Here is a 19,830-nt window from a genome sequence, read left to right on the forward strand (position 1 = left end):
AAGTCGCCAGAGTACAACACAAGGGGCGACTTGTCCATGGCTGTTCGATTTACCAACAAGCATTTACCCACGACCATTCAAAACTTTGGTGCAGTTCCAGTGCCAGTCATACACCAAGGTACAGTATGTGATAAAATTCAGTCAAAAGGCTCATTCCTGGCAGTGACTCCTTGTTCATTGCTCGCATCACTCATAAGCTTCATTGTAGATCTAGCAAAATACCCTCACTCATCTAGTTTGAGCAAAGAAACCACAATACACTCGCATTAGCAAATATAATACCATACTGATCCAACCACAAAGCCTCATAGCAACAAATGGGGTGCTTGCCACGGAAGTTCCCTTCGGTGCTACTCAGATGAGGTCTGCTCATCTCTTCAATGAATAGAGAACTAGCTACTCCACTGAATGACAAAGAGAAAAGAAAATCGTACGACAAAAGTACCAAGATTAAACTAACTGGGCCGTAACAATATCCACCTCTCAGCACGCCCCGAAGATCTGAGACTCCCGGTACGCAAGATAGGGCTGATATAGGCAGGTATGAAGTCGGGATGGATCATGGGCCGAAACCTTGATCTCAAAATTGCCGTGAATACCCCAAAAGGCAAAGAGTTGTTAATAAGAGATGAGAGCAAGGATCGAGCGGCACCTTAGTTCCAAAGAAGATGTTGCCAAGATGACGAACGCTTTTTGGTAAAGAGTGATGAAAGTTTCTTTAGCTACCTCGCATTTGAAGCAGAAGCTACCATTGTGAGATGCAACCTATCGACGTAATTGACGGCGTGGCCGTTAGAGCAAACGATACAACGGTCTAAGAGCTCATCACTGCTTGGTCCCTGGAGAAGAGTCATCGTAGGGTCTAGAACCCGTCAGCTAAAAGGCACCAACCTGATAAAGCAAGGTCAATCGGATCATAACCTCCTCGCTGGAAAGTGCCGTTTGACACTTGCAACTGTGGCTTTCAGCTCATGGCCACATCGTCATCCCTTGCCATAGTTTCACTAAAAATAAGAGCTTGGGCTTATGTGGCTGCAGCTCGTCAGTCTGCCCTACGCTCTAGACCATGTCTTTTGTTTAAGGTTCTTAGTAGTGGAAGACGCCGCGATGCAACGTTCCTACAATATCTCTCGGTTAGAGAGAGTTCTCGCATAGCTATTTTGAGCAGCTAGACTCTTGATTGCTTGGTGCGTACCCGACACAAAGGTTCGTAGGATAATTGAGTTTATTTGGCAAAATCGAGCTTGGTGTAAGCCACTTTTGACTACCTATAGTAAGGCTGACTTCAGGTGAAGTTGCTAACAGCTGCGTACGTGTGCAACCAAATCAGCCAATGTGCAGATCTGATCCAGTTGCTTATACGATTAAGCATCTGACGTGGAACCCTGAAATGCTTGCCATGACAAACTACCCCAAAAGCCATCAGGCAGCAAAATAATGCATACGCTAAAAAATGCCAATGTTCAATTGACCAACGAGATCTCAGGCCGCGTATCTCATGATAATTCCCCATGACTTCACCAAGCCAGAATGAGGTTGCATCGGAGATATGAGAAGCGCCCCGCCAAGCAATAGTTTGTTCTCTTGGCCCAAGGCTGAGAGAACGCCCGGGTTCGGTGTGACAGACCTTGATCTTATCTCGACATTATCTGATACGGAGGGGCGAATCATTACCAAGACCGTCAATCTTACATGCATAGAATTCCTTCTAGCGAGCTTCTGGAAATGGAGTTTTGGTGGAGACATGGTCACGAGGTTCTTGTTCTCTCTCTTGGCGGGCAGGATAAACGGTGCCGATGCTTCGGTGCTTCCGACTATGGGGAAACCGGTCTCCACCCGGCGGATGACGGTCCGGGGTTATGTCAGCATCTCGGCCGACCAGTGCCGTCCGCAGGCTCCACATGTTGTCATTGGAATTCCGCTAGATGGGAAGTGAGGGGAGAAGAGATAAGGGGAACCAAGGGATGGGCAAAAGTAAGGGACTTGGCTACGACTGAGTTATTTACTGCTCATCACAATAAATGCCGAATAACTGTATCACGGCAGTGTCTGACTCCCTTATCATACTACTTTCCGATTGACCCTATCGTAATATTTACCGTATCACTCGTACTCAGCACTGACTCCTTGTTAACACCTGAATGGCCACCTGCACGGCGATCAATGTCAAAGGTGAGCCACAAGGTCGCATCGTGTCTTCAATTGGACCCCGCGGAATCCATAAGCTATCCAAACCGGCACGTCATACCCAAGAACAGCCAAGCTAGCCAAGCCTTCGTCTGACTACAGGCATTTTTAGCGTCGCTCCATAGGGCGGCATCTGCTACGTAGCAACTAGGGTTGGCGTGGTCTTGGTACAGCTTGGGGTAGATCAACCGCAGAAGCATTGTTGACAAGAAGTTTTATTTAAGGGAGTCTTTACCCCCCTTGATGATTCTGTCTTATCCTCATCATCATCAATCAATTCCTTCATAAACAAACAAACTCTCCTTGAACATCTTTTAGATTGCACCAGGAGTGCCTTGAATATAACTACAGTACCTTGAAGGTTCATAGACGATACATCTACGATACCCATACCCAGCAGACTAAGACAGTCGAGCAATTACTTCAAATACTACTCTTCAACTTTACAAACATCACAATGGCTTTCGGATCCTCTCGCACCAGAACCTCTTCTGAGGAGCAGCGTGGACGAAGCACTGAGCCAATTCCCCTCATGGAGTCCAAGGTATGTGACACTGAACTCAGACTTAGCCTGGACCCCACTAACAACGCTATTTCAGCAACGAACAAACTCATACTCCAGCGAGTTCTCGACCCAATCTACGGCATCTTCCACAACCAAAGCTTCCCGCTCTTGGTTCAAGGCTGCTCCCCAACCAGTAAACAATGTTACCTACTGTGGCCGCCATTCAAGCCAGTTCCTCTTTGGCGGCCCTTCTCTGGCTGATCTCGCCCGGGCGATGTTGGGCAAGGATTGAAGTGTCAGCTGTACGAGCACATACGAACAAGAACAAAGAAACCCTGCTCTGCAGCATCACCAGCACTATAGCATGACCGCCTAACTACGCCAAAGCAACATAACACTGCGCTGGTAGTCTCACACTCACTCATCGTCACTGGCTGGTACGGGACGGACACTCTCATTCATTGGGAAGCGTGGCGTCTTTGGTATGGTTACAGACAATTAATTGTCCATCCAACCAGGCGCAATTAGGGAAACTTTTTTAGGAGTCGGGGTGGGAATGACTGTACCACAAGAGACATGATACCATTTTTGTGTAACAATACCTATTAACTACAATGAGTCCATGAATTCGATACAAAATTTTTACAGAATCTGTTCAAACCTGTTTCTAGATTTGGTGTGATGTACAACAAGGAAAAAAAAGTCTGATCAGGCCGTGTTTTCCGTTTCACGAATCGTGAAGATTCTCGCATTCGGAACGATCTTCGCATTGCGTGGCTAGTCTTGGCGATTATGAGCCAAGACCTAGGCCGCGTAATGTTTGGCCGAGCATCCGACTGTGAAGGTATTCAGGGTCCGGGAATATTACGATGAAAATGTGACTATTCCCGTTGTAGTCCTGGAAACACTAGGGTAGGTCGGTTCACCAGCCGAGCAGAGATCTAGACCAAGCTGATTACGGAGTATACGCGGTGTCCAATAGATAAGCGTTGACGTTTCTTACGATCCCCTGACCTCCTGTGCTACGGATAATTTCTATTTATTCTCTGTCATACTATGTATGTTTGGGTTATGGTTCATCATATTCAGATAATAGCGTCTAGGGAAATGCTGTGCATCGCTTGTTTACAATTAAAATAATGTGTCAATCAACAAGGTACAATAGTCTCAGTACAATATACCAAGCGCAGAATTCACGAACTCCAATTTCTAATGATTATTACCTGGTGACACGTACGTAGTCATAAATCCCTCTCAATAGCTTATTGATGATCATGTGTGATCTATTGTTGTGTCTATTGTGTAGAGCTGCCTAAATTTTAAGGCATACATTTTCTGGGGTAATGCGCATGCACCATGCTGTCAACGTCTTCAGCCCTACAACGATACCGAGCTTTAAATCAAGCTGACTACCGGGGACGAGCTGGGATAGATCGAATTTATACGTGAGCATGTTGGAAAATATGATCAAGAATTGAAAGAGCAGATGGGCTCGGGTTAGGTCAAAAATGCGAGGAAAACGAATTTGAAGCCGAAACTGACCTTATCGACAATAAAAAGGTCCCCAGAGCCATGAAACAAGCCATGTTGAGAATTCGTCGTTTTGTTCTTGTCATGAGAGCTTCGTAGATCAAGCTACAATTAAACTGCGATCACATTGAAATTGGTGGTGACCCACCAATCAGAGACTGGAACCACAACTGCCTGAATGAAAGTGGGTCTACATTGCTAACCTGTCGTTTGGTATCCGTAACTAAACCTTCACTTCACGCGGCAAACCCCCAAATTCCATCTCCTATTTTGACCGCGTTTGCTTCGAATATACCATCAGCATCAGCCAGTTCAATCATCGACATTGCGCGGGTTGGTTGTTTGGTTTGTTTTCCGCTTGATGCCTTTGCGCCGATCTTGAGCGCCACAGGCTCAACCGCGACCCAGGCCGCGCCTATGCATGCTTTGACGTGAAATCATATCTAGACGCGCATATAGGTGAGTTTACCCCCAAAAAATCCATCAAAAGGAACGCGACCATTCGATGAATCCAATGCAAGGTCCGCGCTTATAGCTGTGACTGTTGTGACTCTGTCGGCATCCCTTGGCTGACCTCCCTTTGCGTACAGAACCCCCAAAGTTCAAATTATACCCGTCGCCGATAACCTTCCATCATATTTACGCGCAAACACCATAACAACCATGGTTAGCAAACGAAAAAGAGTCCTCGAGGACTTTGATCCCAACAAGTCCGATCCCGAAGACGAGAATTTCGACCCTTCGGAAGCTGGACCACCCCGAAAAAGCACAAAGAAGCACTCCCGTTCACGCAGCGGAAAACCCAGTCGCCGACGCAGGAACGGTTACCTGGGTTCGGACATCGATGATGACGAGGACGAAGTCTCTGACAGCAACGAAGACGACTTCCTCGATGACGACGATGAAGAAGAGGATGATGCTGCTCCTGTGAATGCCGCTGGTCGTCGCGCCAGAAAAGCTGCCACGCAGCCCCGCAACTACGCAGAAAGCAGCGAAGGAGAAGAAGCATCAGCTACTGGTGACGAATCTGATAGGCCTGGCGATGAGGACGTCAAAGTTGACGAAGATGTCAAAGAAGACGACGCCGAAGGCGAGCCAGTAGAGGAGCCCGCCAGGTCAACTAGATCCAGGGTTGTCAAGCTGAAACTCACCAACTCCAAGTTGCCTGCACCTCGTAGGACTACTCGAGCTCATACAGAGGAAGCTGAAGAGTTCCTCGAACTTTCTAATTCTGGGAAACACGCCGTCCCGTCACGCGATTCGCGAAGTAGAAGTCCCGAGACATTCGCTCGGAGTACGAGAGCTACCCGTGGGTTTAAAGGTCTCAAGAAAGCCCCCGAGACGATTCAAGAGGCTACACAGGAAAGCAGCTTTAAGGAAGTCAGAGAAGCCGACCAGCCCGATGAATTATCTCAAGATCCTGAAGAGATTGAAAAGAAAGAGGTGGCTGATCAAGAAATGCTAGATGCTGCTGATCAGGATGCACCTGGAGAAGATGCGCCCGTGCAGACGGTAGAGGAGGAGGATGATGAGGATGATGTGCCTGTTACTCGCCGAACCCGTGGATCCCGCGCCAACGCCTCCGCAGCACCGGAAGAAGCTGAATCGGATGCTGGACCTAGAAAGACACGGCGACTTACCCGCAAATCGAGCAAAAAGTCCCAAGAAGTTAGTAGTGACTTCGAACCTGGCGACGAATCTGACGATGCAGAGGGCTCCGGTGCAGAAAAGCCCCCACCTCAAGATGACGACGACGTTGATAGCCCAGTTCCCCGCGGCCGACGTTCCCAACCCGCCAGATCTCGCCGTGGTGGGGACTCTGGAGACGAGGAACCCGAATTTGACTTGGACGAGTTGAATGAAGAGGCACGAGAACTTAGGCAGGACTCGCGCTCTCGTCGCCGTCGCCCAAGGAAAGAATCGCCCATCGTGTACCAGGAAAGCACTCGGCGAGCGAGAACACGCGTGAATTATTACATGCCTCCTCTCACCTCGGCTAATATTGAGGAGGAAGAAGTTGAGGCTCCTGCTGCACAATCTCGCTCGCGCCGAGGACGTGGCGGTGCCAGTCAAGGCTGGGAACGCAGCCTTAACACCACGTTTGGACCTTTCGGAGGCGGCGGCGGAGCTGGATCCCTTCTTAATGGGCCTTGGGGTACTGGCGCAGCTGGCGGGGTTGATTCTGACAGCAGCGACGATGAGATGGTGCATCGCTCTAGTGTAGCTGGTAATGTCGGTATGACGCCGACAGCTGCGACTCATGGTGGGCTTCTTCCCGGTGTTCCTGGTCTAAACCCCGATGCTGGCGCTCCCAACGTTGGCAAGATCAAGGACCGCAAAGCTCTTGCGGACGCTGACCCTCTGGGTGTTGATCTGAACGTCGACTTCAGCAAAGTTGGTGGTCTCCAGGGACATATCGATCAGTTGAAGGAAATGGTGCAGCTTCCTTTGCTCTATCCCGAGCTTTTCACACGATTCCACGTCACTCCACCTCGTGGTGTTTTGTTCCACGGTCCTCCTGGAACAGGTAAAACGCTGCTTGCTCGCGCTCTGGCCAACTCAGTTGGCTCTGGTGGCCGTAAAATCTCATTCTACATGCGTAAGGGCGCCGATGCCCTGAGCAAGTGGGTGGGTGAAGCCGAGAAACAGCTTCGATTGCTCTTCGAGGAAGCCCGCAGAACTCAGCCCAGTATCATTTTCTTCGATGAGATTGATGGTCTTGCGCCGGTTCGTTCCAGCAAGCAGGAACAGATCCATGCTTCCATTGTCTCGACCCTGTTGGCATTGATGGATGGCATGGACGGTCGTGGTCAAGTCATTGTTATTGGAGCAACCAATCGACCTGACAATATCGACCCCGCTCTTCGTCGACCTGGTCGATTCGACCGAGAGTTTTACTTCCCGTTGCCTGATATCGAAGGGCGAAAGTCAATCCTCAACATTCATACGGCAGACTGGGGACTATCAGAGAAGTTCAAAGATTCCCTAGCCGAGAACACAAAGGGCTATGGTGGTGCTGATTTACGAGCTCTCTGTACTGAAGCAGCTCTTAATGCCATTCAGCGAACTTATCCCCAAATTTACGCCTCCAAGGAAAAGCTCGTGGTCGACCCTGAGAAGATTGGCGTTCATGCCACCGACTTTATGCTGTCAATCAAGAAGCTTATTCCCTCCTCTGAACGATCAGCGACATCTGGTGCTAAACCTCTTCCGAAATCGATTGAGCCGCTACTACGCAAGCAGTTCAACGAAGCCAAGAAGGCCCTTGATGATTTGTTGCCTCGGCGGAAGAAGATGACAGCTCTTCAAGAAGCCATGTACGAGCAATTCGATGACGATGATCATGGCTTTAGTAGAGAAACCATGCACCAAGAGTTTGAACGATCCAGAGTGTTCCGCCCTCGCTTCATCATATATGGTGTTAGCGGTATGGGACAGAGTTACATTGCCTCCGCCATTCTTCACCATTTCGAGGGCGTTCATGTTCAGAATTTTGATCTTCCCAGCATCTTGGGTGATGGAAGAGTAAGTTTGTGCACTCACATGGGAAACTACAGACTAACGCCGGCAGGCTATGGAGCAGGTCATTGTCGGTCTCTTTACGGAAGTCAGGCGACACAAACCTAGCGTTATTTATATCCCTAACATCGAAGCTTGGTATATGGCGCTACACAACACTATGGCTCTTACAACTTTCAAGACTATGTTACGATCTATTCCTCCTACTGATCCGGTTCTTCTTCTCGCGACAGCAGAGGGCGATAGAGAAGAGCTTTCCAGTGAACTCTTCCGCGACTTTTTTGGATTTGCGAAGAAGAACCAGATGAAAATCGAGAAACCTGATCTGGTAAGTAATACACTTGTGGAATGGGCTCCTGTGCTAACTTTTGTAGCATTCTCGAATGGAATATTTCAGCACAACGTTGCAATATGTTAAGAAGAAACCCCGCGAGTTCCCCGACCCTGAAAACCGGAAGAAGAGGGTCCTTGAAGAGCTTCCTGTGGCTCCTCCAATCGAACCGCCGCCCCCTACCAAGGCTGATATGAAGGCTGCACAGAAGAAAGATCACCAGCTTCTCAATGCTCTTAAAATCCAGCTTCAACCAATTATGGATCAGATCAATCGAAAGTACAAGAAGTTCAGGCAGCCTGTCATCCCTCAAACTCAGATCGATTATCTTTTCGCCGAGTCGGACCCCAATTATGTGCGTCCAGACCTTGAAGCTGGACAACTTCGACCATATGAGATCGTCAAGGACAAGTATGACAACGATGTTCTCAGAGATACCGCATCTGGAAAGTGTTATTATAACCTTGAGACAACCACCATCGAGGAGCGCTTGTCGAACGGCTTCTATGCCCGCCCAAAGGACTTCCTCTTCGACATTAAGGCTCTTGCAAAAGACGCCAAAAATATTGGAGATAAGGAGCGGACTCTCAAGGCTAATGAACTCCTCAGCAACGTCGAGGTTGATGTCGCTAGTATCGAAAACCAAACCTCTCAAGTTGACTGGGAGGCGCTATATAGACGCCAAGTTCAGCGCGCCAAGGATGCTACCGAGAAGGAGAGAAAGCGAAAAGCCATGCAGTCTGTCATAGACCGTGTGCAATCTGATCTGGGTGGGAATGACAGCGACTCTCAAGGCCCTGTCACTCTGGGAGAAGCCGTGCCAGGTTCGAGGACAACTGCCAGGTTCCAAGTTAGAAGCCCACTTTCAAATGGTCATGGCACCTCTGGTCAGGATTCGTCACACCCCTTAAGCAATGGCCTCACTCACCCATTGGGAGAGGATGTCCAGATGAGTGGTGTCCAAGACGATACGCAGGCTATGTCTGACATGGGGCCTCCACCAAAGTCTCATGACCCCAGCGTGGCCCATACTGGCATGACTCAGATCTCACAGAAGTCAGTAGTGACTACTCTTCCCCCAGGAGTTTCACCATCAGCTGTTATCAACGAAGCTTCAACGACCAAAACCTCGGATCCGTCAACTCACCAATCGTCAAACTTTAGTCAAATGACAAACGGTGGCCATGCTGAGAACCGAGGTGTTGAGGACGATAGCCAAGTCGACATCCCAGACACGCTACTCGTAGCCGGGCACAATACTTCTGGAGATGACTCTTGGTTGCACTCTCAAGCTCAGGCTGCTGCAGCAGGGGGTAACCTCATGCAAGCATCTGGCATCTCTGGCAGTCCACCTTCGCAGCGATCATCCGGTTTCAAGGCTCAGAGTGTGGGCGGAATGGCCAACATCCTCAATGATCAGACTTCTGATGAATACCAGTCGGTTCGAAACTCGGGCTCATCCACTTCCGCTTCTCAGCCTTTTGCTGGAGGCGAGATAGATACAGTCCTTCAGCACCTAACGGACGCGACAAGCGGCTGTACTATTGAGCAACTTGAACAAATCAACCGTGAGCTCATGGACGCCATATGGCGCACAAGAAATGAGTGGAACCGCAGCAGAGTCGTTGACCAAATCATGCACGTGTTCAACGGTGTAATGGACGACATTGATGGCATGCAAGGAGTGGGACCAGGTAGCCAAGTCCCCTATTGATGGCTGGCGCACCATAAAATCTCAGGAGAGATGTGTTTTTGTAAAATGACAGGGAAAGGAAAGGAATGGAAAGGAGGGGTTTCAAAGAGTCGGGTGTACGTTTGTAATCATGTCTAGGAGTTTGGTGAACGCAGCTTCCATGGCCAAGGAGGTATTAGATGTGTGTTCTAGAGGATATCATGGCTGCGCAGGTTCATTTCCCCGTGCTATTAGCTACCTGTATAGCGGTCTCTTTTTTCCTACATATGTTGAAACAATAGCGATCTTCAATAATTCTATAGCTTGGGTTTATCTTTTGTGCTGTCGTAGCGTTTGCCCTCGTCTGCTTGCTCTGCTACAGTCAAGTCTGGGAGACTCTGAGGCATGATCCTCCGTGGTGAGGCACCTGGAATCACATTGTATTTGGAAAAGTCGGTTATTCCTGCATGTTTGCGGAGGAAGTCTTCGTCTAGGAGGAGCTCGCCGTTCACGACGCTTGGAGAAGCTTGGAGAATCTCGAGGATAGCATCGGAGAAGATGGTCGCCTTTCGTAAATCGTTAGCTTCCTCTGCGTTTTTGGCTGTGAATTTCTCTGTAGCCGCCGACTCGATAGCCTAATATGTCAGTTGATAAAGCAAACTCAAACATCAGATCTAACATACCACGGCTGGCCAAATAGATGTGATGGCCATATCCCTCTTCCCCTCGCGCTCAAAGTCCATGGCAAGACCCTTTGTAAGAACACTCATACCGACTTTGCCCATAGCATATGCAGTCTTGCCACGGAAGAAACGGCTGTAGATAGGTGGACTAACAACAACTATTCGGCCTGAAGAAGATATATGAGGAAGAACAGCTTGAACCGTTGCGTAGAGTCCTTCTGGATTGACGCGCTGCATGAGCTGGAAGCGCTTTACGGGAGTTGACGAGACAGGAGCCCAGAAGATGGCGCCTGAGTTGTAGATTAGAACATCTAGACGGCCATAAGTCTGGAGTTGTCAGTAGGGAGAGTTAAAAGGGAGAGCAATCCGGGAAACTCACGGAGATAGTATTTGATACAAGAGCATCTATACTCTCAGGATAGCGGACGTCGACCTGAATAGCAGTAGCGTCGCCTCCCTCAGAAGTAATCTCGCGAGCAACTGTTGTGATGGTAGAAGCGGAAGAGTTGGGATTTGGAGGAAAGGGCTCAGGTAGACCAGAGGGATCACTGATAGTCTTTGCAGCAACAACAACTTCAGAGTGTTAGCTTCATACCTGGTAGGTACAATAGATACAGCGAAGCTTGACATACCAGCGTAGCCATTGCGGGCGAGGTCAACGGCGACTTGACGGCCGATGCCTCTGGATGCGCCTACAACAAGGGCAACAGGTTTCTTGGATACCATTGTGGATAATTGTTTTACTCAGAGACTTGTTGTTTGAGAGTTTGTATAAATACTGACGATCTGCTTATAGATCAGATCAAATCAAATGTTCCGAAACGTCCAAGTCCGATGCACCCCAGCCTCCACCTTCCCCGAGCCTCGGCACGGGGGAAGACCCCACATGGACCGGGGGGCCGAGATCCGTTTAATAAAGCACCCTCCACCTTGGAAATGTATGTATTTATGTATGTACCTGCAAGCACGGATACAAATCTCGTCATCTACTCATCGAATAACGTCAGAAAGAAGCATTGTGCTAAAATGGGTGGACGTATCGACTGCTACCTCGACATTGGTGAGAAGCCCAACGTCTCTATTCCCGGACAGCTCTGATATGTAACAGTGTCATTCTACAGTTATGTAGGATATGTGGACTTGAGGCAGAACATGAGCAAACTTGCTGCTCATGGAGTACAAGTGAAGTATGTTCATGACTATCCACATCTTTGAGCAAATCGCTGACTTTTATAGCTTCATCCCTGTCTTTTTGGGCGGTATTATGCAGACATCAGGTAAACTAGCTATATTGAACCGAATACAACTTCTTCTTACATCGATTTAGGCAACCGTCCTCCATGGGTTCTCAAGGCCAAGGGGAAATATCTTGCTAGAGACTCGTTCCGCGCTGCTGAGCGTCTTGGAGTTCCCTATCAAGGCTCGCCACCCGATATCGTTGCCATCGCAAAGACCGTGTCACCTCTCCGCGCCCTACACTTTATCAAGGAGAACTACCCAGAGGCAACTTATCTCGCTGCAATTCGATTCCTCTTCCACAGGATCTGGCTGCCTCCTCATGTCAATCTTGCCGAGGACGAGAAGCTCATTGCAGCTCTGAAAGAAGCTACCGATGAGCTTGATGGAGGGTCTGGCAAGAAGCTGTTCTCCGATGAAGATGTTGAGAAGATCATGAATGGGAGAGAGAGCATGAAGGAGAGGGTCAAAGATCTTACTGGTGAAGCGGTTCAGAAGGGTGCTTTTGGAGCTCCTTGGTTGATTGTGACCCGCGATGATGGCAAGTCGGAGGCTTTCTTTGGAAGTGACAGGTAAGTCGTCGTTGTCGTAAAGGAAAGAAAACAGAGACTGACTTGGCAGATTTAATCATATTTACCGGTTTCTGGGGGTACCTTTCAAGGATGTTGAGATTTTGCCTCCGTCAAAGTTGTGAGGGTAGGCCTACCTAGGTAGATAAGCTTGGTGGTTACAGAAAGAAATCATAAGCCTGGAACTGGATTTGTACCAACAATGAAGACGGAATTTATTGCAGATGAAACGAAACGCGACGTATTACTTCCAAACGTAAGAAGAGTGAAAGATGTAGAATAAATCCGTGATACATCGTCATGTCATGTCTCAGGCGTCATTAGTCACACAAACAAATCCACTCAACTTAAGCATCATCAAACCTCCACCTCTAACCTCACAGATCCATCACCAACATCTTGAGCAATGCAGTCTCTCGAACTGAATCTCATAGTCGCGGCCACTCGCAACATGGGCATTGGCCTCCATGGCACAATGCCCTGGCAAGGTCTACGTAAAGAGATGAAGTACTTTGCGCGCGTCACAACTCGCGTGCCACCACAGGTATAGTATACATTGCCCTTCCTTACCTTGCTAACTATACATCGCTGTGTTATCGCTGTATTGAAGAGACCACGAGAGCCACGTGCTGACTCGACCAAGGCTCCCTCATCCTCTATCAACGCAGTCATCATGGGTCGCAAAACCTGGGACTCAATCCCCACCAAATTCCGCCCTCTCAAAGACCGTCTCAACATTGTCATATCCCGCTCCGCACCTTCAAAGCTCCCCGAGACAGTGGAACCCTCTGAACCCGTGAGAGTTCAGTCTCTTGAACTTGCTCTTCAATACGCCCGTACTCATAGCGACGTCGGCCGAATTTTCGTCATCGGTGGTGCACAGATCTATGACGCCGCTCTCAGACTGCCAGAATCGCGACGGATCCTCCTCACGAGTATTGAACGTGATTATGACTGCGATACTTTCTTCCCTACCGACTTGAAGGATGGATCATGGGAGAGAAAGTCTAGAGAGGAATTGCAGGACTGGACAGGTGAAGAAATTGAAGAGGGTGGTCAAGAAGAGGCTGGCACAAAATATGAGTTTCAAATGTGGGAGAAGCGTGATTAGTCGACCATACAGAGATAATCACAACAAAAAAACATATATATGAGGTGGAATATCATCAGTGAATTATTCATATACGACCGTCACCCAATGCCCTATTCATACAGCCCTCCCGTTCTATTTTTTTTGTCATGTAACCCATACATTCATCCATCTGATAGTACAAATCTTCCTTCCGCGCTCTAGTTCGCTGAAACCTTGGCTGTCTCCTCTGTTGATACATGCTCCTCCTTCACCTCCTTGACAGGAAGACTATCCTCCTGCTGGCCGCCAAGTTGCTTCTCCAATCTCGTCCAGAACACGTCCACTGGCTTGGCCATAATCACCGGTAATTGCGCAGGAAGGTTATTGTCCGAAACAGCCTCAAACTGCAACAGTGTCGATCTCATCCAGCCCACAATAGCAAGAAGAGCTCTAGGATCCGCATCAGCAGAGCCCTTGAACAGGTTTCGCCAGATGGCGCTTGCTAGCATCGCATCGCCCTTGATGAGGCCCTCGTCATATGCTAGCAGGAGACCACGCCACTGAACGAAGATGTCCTTGAGGTATCGCTGGCGGAGGGCGCTCGACGTGATGTGGTGGTCGATGTGCATCTTCTTCTCGCACTCGAAGAAGAAGTGATCTGTGAGCTGGTGCTGCCAGTTTTGGAAGCCCTCGCGGTCGAAGCAACGTATTCGGGTGTTGATTAGGTAGAGGTGAAGCATGGTTACATGGGACCAGGTGCTGAAGGTTGGAGGAAGTTTGAAGGCTGTGAAAGTTAGCATGGGACGAATTCTTTAAGATTTTTGAGAGACGCACTGTGATGCCAGGGACTATCAGGGTTCAGAGAATGCCCAATCTCTTCACCATCCTCCGCAAGCTGCACCTGATCATCTTTTCTCTCCTTCTCAGTGATGTGATAATCCGCCGCCTTCGCTGAAGCCTTGAAAAGCTGCTCTGTCGCACCCAACACACGATACGGCTCCGCCATAGACTTTCCAATACCCTTGAGGAGGCTTCTCGAACTCGTGTTGCTGAAATGTCGTCGAGTAACAACCGCAGCGGGTGGAAGGAAACTCCTCGTCGTCGGTGCAGCGGCTCGTGATGCGCCAGCTCGCATTGCAGCCCGGAGGACGGCCCGGGCCTGGGTTCTACATGTCTCGCAGGTCATGCTCATTGTGAGAGTATGTCCAGTAGGGAAATTCGGCGTGAAGGGCCTGGGCAAGGCGGGATGAGAGGCACTTGGAGTGTTATCGTCATGGACCCTTGGATTCTAAGCTAGTAAGTTGAATCTGAAATTTTGTGACTGGTTCGGCTGTCGGTAATATGGTGCGAAATGCACTGTATCCACTGTGCTCTGTATCAACCAGAATAAAGAGGAATTTGATCAGCAGAAATACAATAGTATACAGCTATTTTACATTTTACGTTAGCATCATTGATATTTGGAAAATAACAATGAGCTATTTGTACCGCCAAAGCCAAAGCTGTTGGACACAGCTACACGAACTGTCTTCTCTTGTGCTTCATTTGGCACAAAATTAAAGGCAGCTCCAACATCTGGCTTCTGCAGGTTTAATGTTGCTGGTACAACCCCCTAGGAATAGTTAGTGAATGCGTCCTCACTGCTGCGGAGGTCACATACCTCATGAATGGCTAGGATGCAAAACAAAGCCTCAATAGCTCCAGCGGCACCCAGCAAATGCCCGACTGCGCCCTTGGTGCTGCTGACTGTGACATCCGACTCTTTCTGGTGTCCCTCTTCGCCCAGCATGATCTGTTTGATGGCCGACGTTTCCGCTACATCGCCAACGTGAGTTGCTGTTGCGTGTGCGTTGATGTAGTCGACCTGTGAAGGTTTGATGCCTGCACTTTTGAGTGCTTTCTTCATAGCAAGATATGCACCATGGCCATCTTCTCGTGGTGCTGTCATATGGTGAGCATCACCGCTGCAACCGTAGCCCTTGATTTCAGCATATATGTGGGCTCCCCGTGCTTTGGCGTGCTCTAATTCTTCGAGAACCACTACTGCAGCACCCTCAGAAACAACGAAGCCATTGCGGTCAGCATCAAACGGACGGCAGCTTGCTGTAGGATTGTCGTTGTACGCTGTGGACAGGGATCTCGCTCTGCCGAAGCCAGCGAAAGTTAAGGGATGGATACATGATTCCGAACCACCGGCGACCATTACATCGGCGTCTCCCATGGTGATAAACCGTGCTGCATCTCCGATTGAGTGTGCGCCAGTCGTGCAAGCCGTGGTGGCCGTGTGGTTGGGGCCCTGGAAGCCGTATTTCATGGCCACATGGCCGGCGGCCATATTAATAAGAATCTTGGGGACAAATAACGGGGACACCTTCTTGTAGCCCTGTCACATATTTAGCATAGGTTCGACAATAACCGAATGACTTCTCACGTCTTGATGGTGCACTAAACTGGTCTCGTAAATCTCGTCTAGATTTCCAATACCACTTCCAAGGCCGACACCTGTTGCCTCCTGCTGCTCTGCGTTCTTCGGTTCCCACCCAGAGTCCCTAAGAGCCATGTCGCTAGCTGCGATGGCATATTGTGTAAATTTTGACATTCGTCGTTGCTCATTTGCATTGACCCAATCTGATGCCCTCCATCGTCCTTCTCCATCACCACTGGGCACTAACCCAGAGACTGTGCTCGTCAACTCTTTCCATCGCGCCTGAGGCTCGAGATCTGCGACGCTGACGATTCCGCATTCGTTGTTAATAAGACGAGTCCATGTTCGCCTTACGCCGACTCCCAAGGGCGTGATGGCTCCAAGGCCTGTCACTACGACACGACGCATCATAAACTCATTCCGAGTAACAGGTCTTGAATGAGAGTCTCAAAGGCTCAGTTGAATCGTATAGAAACCCTGATACAAATCAAGTGTTTATACAGGTCCAAGTGATTACGGGACGGATGGCGGAGCTGATGTTGTATAAAATCGATGGATTATTTGATCCAAACCGAAGTGGAATTTCCGTGTCAGGCTTAGTGCCATCTTGATACAGGGGCATGTCTGAGGTACCTCTCATAAGTTGAATGGGAATCCTCCCGAACCTTATCTTGAACAACATCCTCCTGACTAGATCTCTTACCTTCTTCGGATTATTTGGAGGATTCGTTCGTTTGATTGTTTGGTGCTGAACCAACAGCTTGTATTGTTGTCAATTTTTGTTTGCTCACAGGCATATGAGAAGACCCGAGCCTCAATAGACGCCACAAAGTAGTACAAACAAAAGGACAGTTCCTTCATATAACGACACGACTTCAACGACACCTCGAGTCTCGAGCCTTCAAAAACTCTTATACTCAGCTCAGATACGCCCATTCTCTGTGTAGATAAGGAAGGATACATGTTCTAGCTCGATCTCAACCACACCCGTTCTCTCCCTAGGATCTAGGACTTGAGACTAAGAGTGAGTTCATACCACAAAGTGCAATGCCTTTGAGATGCTAACGTGGTATTTAGAATCTCTGAATTGACTAGAGAACCAGATGAGCTGTAAATTACTATAGCCCACTTTCCGATAACCCTGGGTGAGAAGAGCCAAATCTCACAATGCCAAAGAACAAGAAGCTAGGGCCGGTATTACCAGCCGAAGCGGTTGGTCAAAGTATAGGAGGTCCTAGTGGACGCTTATCCACGTCTCTTGAGATTGAGGACTCATCAAATGAGAACCTCAAGCATCGACTCCATGAGTGGGCATCCTCATCCGGTGCGCGAAATGATGACGACGCCGGTTCGGAATACGAGATGCTCATGGACCCAAATCTACCCCAGGAGTATGAGACGCGACGAAAGAGCTCAGGAGAGTCTGGTGATGAAGCAGCGCTGCTCAGTGATGATGCAGACGACGAAGAGGAAGAAAACTCCCCTTATCCTGAAGTTCGAGCTGCGGTAAGAAACTTCGACGAAGATCTTCCATGCAATACTGTGAGAGCTTGGACTATAGGCTTGATGTTAGTTACTCTCGGGGCTTCCACGAATACACTACTATCTCTCCGCCAACCGTCCATCAGTATTGGGCCTCTCATCGCTCAAATCGTTGCGTGGCCTATGGGCCATGGCTGGTCGAAGTTCGTGAGTAACAGGGAGTTCAACACTTTTGGTATCACGTGGACTCTGAATCCTGGTCCCTTTAATGTCAAGGAGCACGCAATTATCGTTGTCATGGCCAGTGTGTCATTCTCTGTTGCGTATGCTACCGATATCATCCTTGCACAAGTTGTCTTCTACAAGCAGGACTTTGGTCTCGTGTTCCAGCTTCTCCTGACTATCTCAACGCAATCTGTGGGATACGGCATCGCGGGAATGCTACGCAAGTTCTTAGGCAAGTTGTCACTATCCCATGACGGTCCTTCAACTAACCCTAGAAGTCTATCCTGCATCCATGATCTGGCCCGAGAATCTTGTTGGCGTAACTCTCATGAATGCCATGTACGAGACAAATGATGCACCGGATCCTACCATTTTGGGAGGCAGAATGCACAGGTACAAGTGGTTCGCCATTGTAACTGCATGCTCATTCGTATACTACTTCATTCCAGGCTTTCTGGCGCAATTTCTGAGTATCTTTGCTGTGGCCACATGGATGGCACCCCAGAATCCTATTGTGAATCAGCTATTCGGAGGGCAGACTGGTGTTTCGATTCTTCCCATCACCTTTGACTGGACTCAAATAGCAGGATACGTTGGCTCGCCGCTCATTCCGCCGTGGTATGTCTCACGGAAACTCTTGATAGGTGTAGCTAATCAAGAAAAGGCACGCCATCGCCAATACCGTCATTGGAGTTGTTCTATTCTTCGTTATAGGATCATCCTTTCTTCACTACGGAGGGGCGTGGTATGCTGAGTATTTGCCTATGAGTGACTCTGGAACTTACGATAATACGGGCATGGCTTATAATACCACCAGGATTCTAACGAAGGACTTTAAATTAGATGAAGAAGAGTACAAGAACTACTCCCCCCTTTTTATTAGGTATGATAACCTGTTCATGTAACGATGATCAAGACTAACATGGGAAGCACCACCTTTGCCATCTCTTACGGCTTGTCGTTTGCTGCTATCTCGTCACTCATTGTCTACACTTATCTGCACAACGGAAAGCAGATCTGGCAGCAATGGAGAAACAGCACAAACGAGAAACCTGACATTCACATGAAACTCATGAGAAAGTATAAAGAGGCTCCCACGTGGTGGTATTTGTCCCTATTTGCGATTGCAAGTCATAATGCTGGGCGCCTGTTCTTGTGTAGTCGACTGACAACAATGTAGATGCTCCTGATAGGGTTCTACACAGTACTAGTCTACCCAACCAATCTTTCCTGGTGGGCTTTCCTGCTTGCTATAGCCATCTCTTTTGGTTTTGCTCTGCCTATAGGCATTATCCAAGCTGTTACAAACACTCAGATTGGCTTGAATGTCTTGACAGAGTTCATCTATGGATATCTTCAGCCAGGTCGACCTCTAGCGCTCATGATCTTTAAAACTTACGGATTCATAACAATTTAAGTTCCTCTAAAGTCGAAAGGGAGACACTAGCTAACACTCACCGCAGGGCGCAATCACTTCGTTTTGTCTCGGACTTGAAGTTCGGACATTACATGAAGATCCCCCCTCGAACCATGTTCATGTCTCAAGTCGTTGCCACTACATTCTCGTGCTTCATACAGATCGTCGTTCTAAACCTGTCACTGAAAGAAATCGCGGGCGTGTGCGAACCCGATCAAGTCGATCATTTCACGTGTCCTGGTGGCCGAGTCTTCTTTGCTGGTAAGTCATACCAAGAACAATGTCTCTAGGCATCAAAAGCTTACTATTTTGGTAGCCTCAGTCATCTGGGGCCTTCTAGGACCTGCACGCATGTTTTCCCCTGGTCAGGTATACTCTGGCCTCTTCGTCTTCTTCATCTTGGGTGCCATTACACCAATAGTTATCTATGTCTTAGCCAAGCGATGGCCGAGGTCTCCGGTGCGATATCTCATGGCACCCCTAATATTTGGAGGTGCAGGAGCAATCCCGCCTGCAACACCGCTGAATTATCTCTCATGGGGCATTGTTGGCTTCGTCTTCCAGTTCTGGATCAAGAAGCGCCACTTCAGGTGGTGGACCAGACTCAACTTCCTAACGTCGTCAGCTCTCGATCTAGGTCTCGCCCTAGCGACTTTGTTCATCTTCTTTGCTTTTACGCTGCATGGTGTAGATCCGCCAAGCTGGTGGGGGAACAATATTGTCACTTCGACGATGGACGTCCAGGGGACCGCGATACAAGCTCATGTACCAGATGGAGAGCGATTCGGGCCTGAGAACTGGTGATGTGAGAGGTGCATATGAGAGGAACTATTGTATCTAGAAGTGCATATCTAGGCAAATTTGTGTTGGTGGCTGATGCATCTGCAGAACCGAACCATTCGATGCAATTTATCAGTCAGAGACATCTTTGACTCATGATGCTTATTAGAGTTATCTCAAAAGTATTCACTCAACAA

The 19,830-nt window shown here is 48.7% G+C and overlaps 8 protein-coding genes across 8 annotated transcripts; 5 read left to right on the top strand and 3 right to left on the bottom strand.

Moving 5' to 3' along the window:
• Positions 1 to 2,644: 2,644 nt before the first annotated feature.
• On the top strand, positions 2,645 to 2,984 carry FMAN_04794 (uncharacterized protein; the record flags this gene model as incomplete). Its single annotated transcript, XM_041828457.1, has 2 exons — positions 2,645 to 2,731; positions 2,787 to 2,984. The coding sequence occupies 2 exons, from the start codon at positions 2,645 to 2,647 to the stop codon at positions 2,982 to 2,984; spliced, it is 285 nt and encodes a 94-aa protein (XP_041679318.1).
• Positions 2,985 to 4,885: 1,901 nt separating this feature from the next.
• On the top strand, positions 4,886 to 9,786 carry FMAN_04793 (uncharacterized protein; the record flags this gene model as incomplete). The annotated part of the gene is made up of 3 exons (XM_041828458.1): positions 4,886 to 7,747; positions 7,794 to 8,069; positions 8,116 to 9,786. The coding sequence occupies 3 exons, from the start codon at positions 4,886 to 4,888 to the stop codon at positions 9,784 to 9,786; spliced, it is 4,809 nt and encodes a 1,602-aa protein (XP_041679319.1).
• Positions 9,787 to 10,061: 275 nt separating this feature from the next.
• FMAN_04792 (putative reductases with broad range of substrate specificities) lies at positions 10,062 to 11,153 on the bottom strand (the record flags this gene model as incomplete). Its single annotated transcript, XM_041828459.1, has 4 exons — positions 10,062 to 10,379; positions 10,428 to 10,754; positions 10,807 to 11,000; positions 11,060 to 11,153. 4 exons carry the CDS (start codon positions 11,151 to 11,153, stop codon positions 10,062 to 10,064), a joined length of 933 nt encoding a protein of 310 aa, XP_041679320.1.
• Positions 11,154 to 11,261: 108 nt separating this feature from the next.
• On the top strand, positions 11,262 to 12,239 carry FMAN_04791 (uncharacterized protein; the record flags this gene model as incomplete). The annotated part of the gene is made up of 4 exons (XM_041828460.1): positions 11,262 to 11,487; positions 11,557 to 11,614; positions 11,664 to 11,704; positions 11,755 to 12,239. 4 exons carry the CDS (start codon positions 11,262 to 11,264, stop codon positions 12,237 to 12,239), a joined length of 810 nt encoding a protein of 269 aa, XP_041679321.1.
• Positions 12,240 to 12,638: 399 nt separating this feature from the next.
• On the top strand, positions 12,639 to 13,343 carry FMAN_04790 (uncharacterized protein; the record flags this gene model as incomplete). Its single annotated transcript, XM_041828461.1, has 2 exons — positions 12,639 to 12,776; positions 12,876 to 13,343. 2 exons carry the CDS (start codon positions 12,639 to 12,641, stop codon positions 13,341 to 13,343), a joined length of 606 nt encoding a protein of 201 aa, XP_041679322.1.
• A 179-nt stretch (positions 13,344 to 13,522) lies between these two features.
• FMAN_04789 (uncharacterized protein) lies at positions 13,523 to 14,496 on the bottom strand (the record flags this gene model as incomplete). Its single annotated transcript, XM_041828462.1, has 2 exons — positions 13,523 to 14,088; positions 14,139 to 14,496. 2 exons carry the CDS (start codon positions 14,494 to 14,496, stop codon positions 13,523 to 13,525), a joined length of 924 nt encoding a protein of 307 aa, XP_041679323.1.
• A 258-nt stretch (positions 14,497 to 14,754) lies between these two features.
• FMAN_04788 (putative CEM1-beta-keto-acyl-ACP synthase, mitochondrial) lies at positions 14,755 to 16,137 on the bottom strand (the record flags this gene model as incomplete). The annotated part of the gene is made up of 3 exons (XM_041828463.1): positions 14,755 to 14,916; positions 14,965 to 15,687; positions 15,736 to 16,137. 3 exons carry the CDS (start codon positions 16,135 to 16,137, stop codon positions 14,755 to 14,757), a joined length of 1,287 nt encoding a protein of 428 aa, XP_041679324.1.
• Positions 16,138 to 16,896: 759 nt separating this feature from the next.
• Positions 16,897 to 19,647, top strand: FMAN_04787 (putative isp4 protein; the record flags this gene model as incomplete). Its single annotated transcript, XM_041828465.1, has 7 exons — positions 16,897 to 17,668; positions 17,715 to 18,054; positions 18,101 to 18,319; positions 18,367 to 18,562; positions 18,617 to 18,811; positions 18,900 to 19,114; positions 19,170 to 19,647. The coding sequence occupies 7 exons, from the start codon at positions 16,897 to 16,899 to the stop codon at positions 19,645 to 19,647; spliced, it is 2,415 nt and encodes an 804-aa protein (XP_041679325.1).
• Positions 19,648 to 19,830: the final 183 nt, after the last annotated feature.

This window comes from Fusarium mangiferae, assembly GCF_900044065.1.
Source record: "Fusarium mangiferae strain MRC7560 genome assembly, contig: FMAN_scaffold003, whole genome shotgun sequence".
NCBI lineage: Eukaryota > Fungi > Ascomycota > Sordariomycetes > Hypocreales > Nectriaceae > Fusarium > Fusarium mangiferae.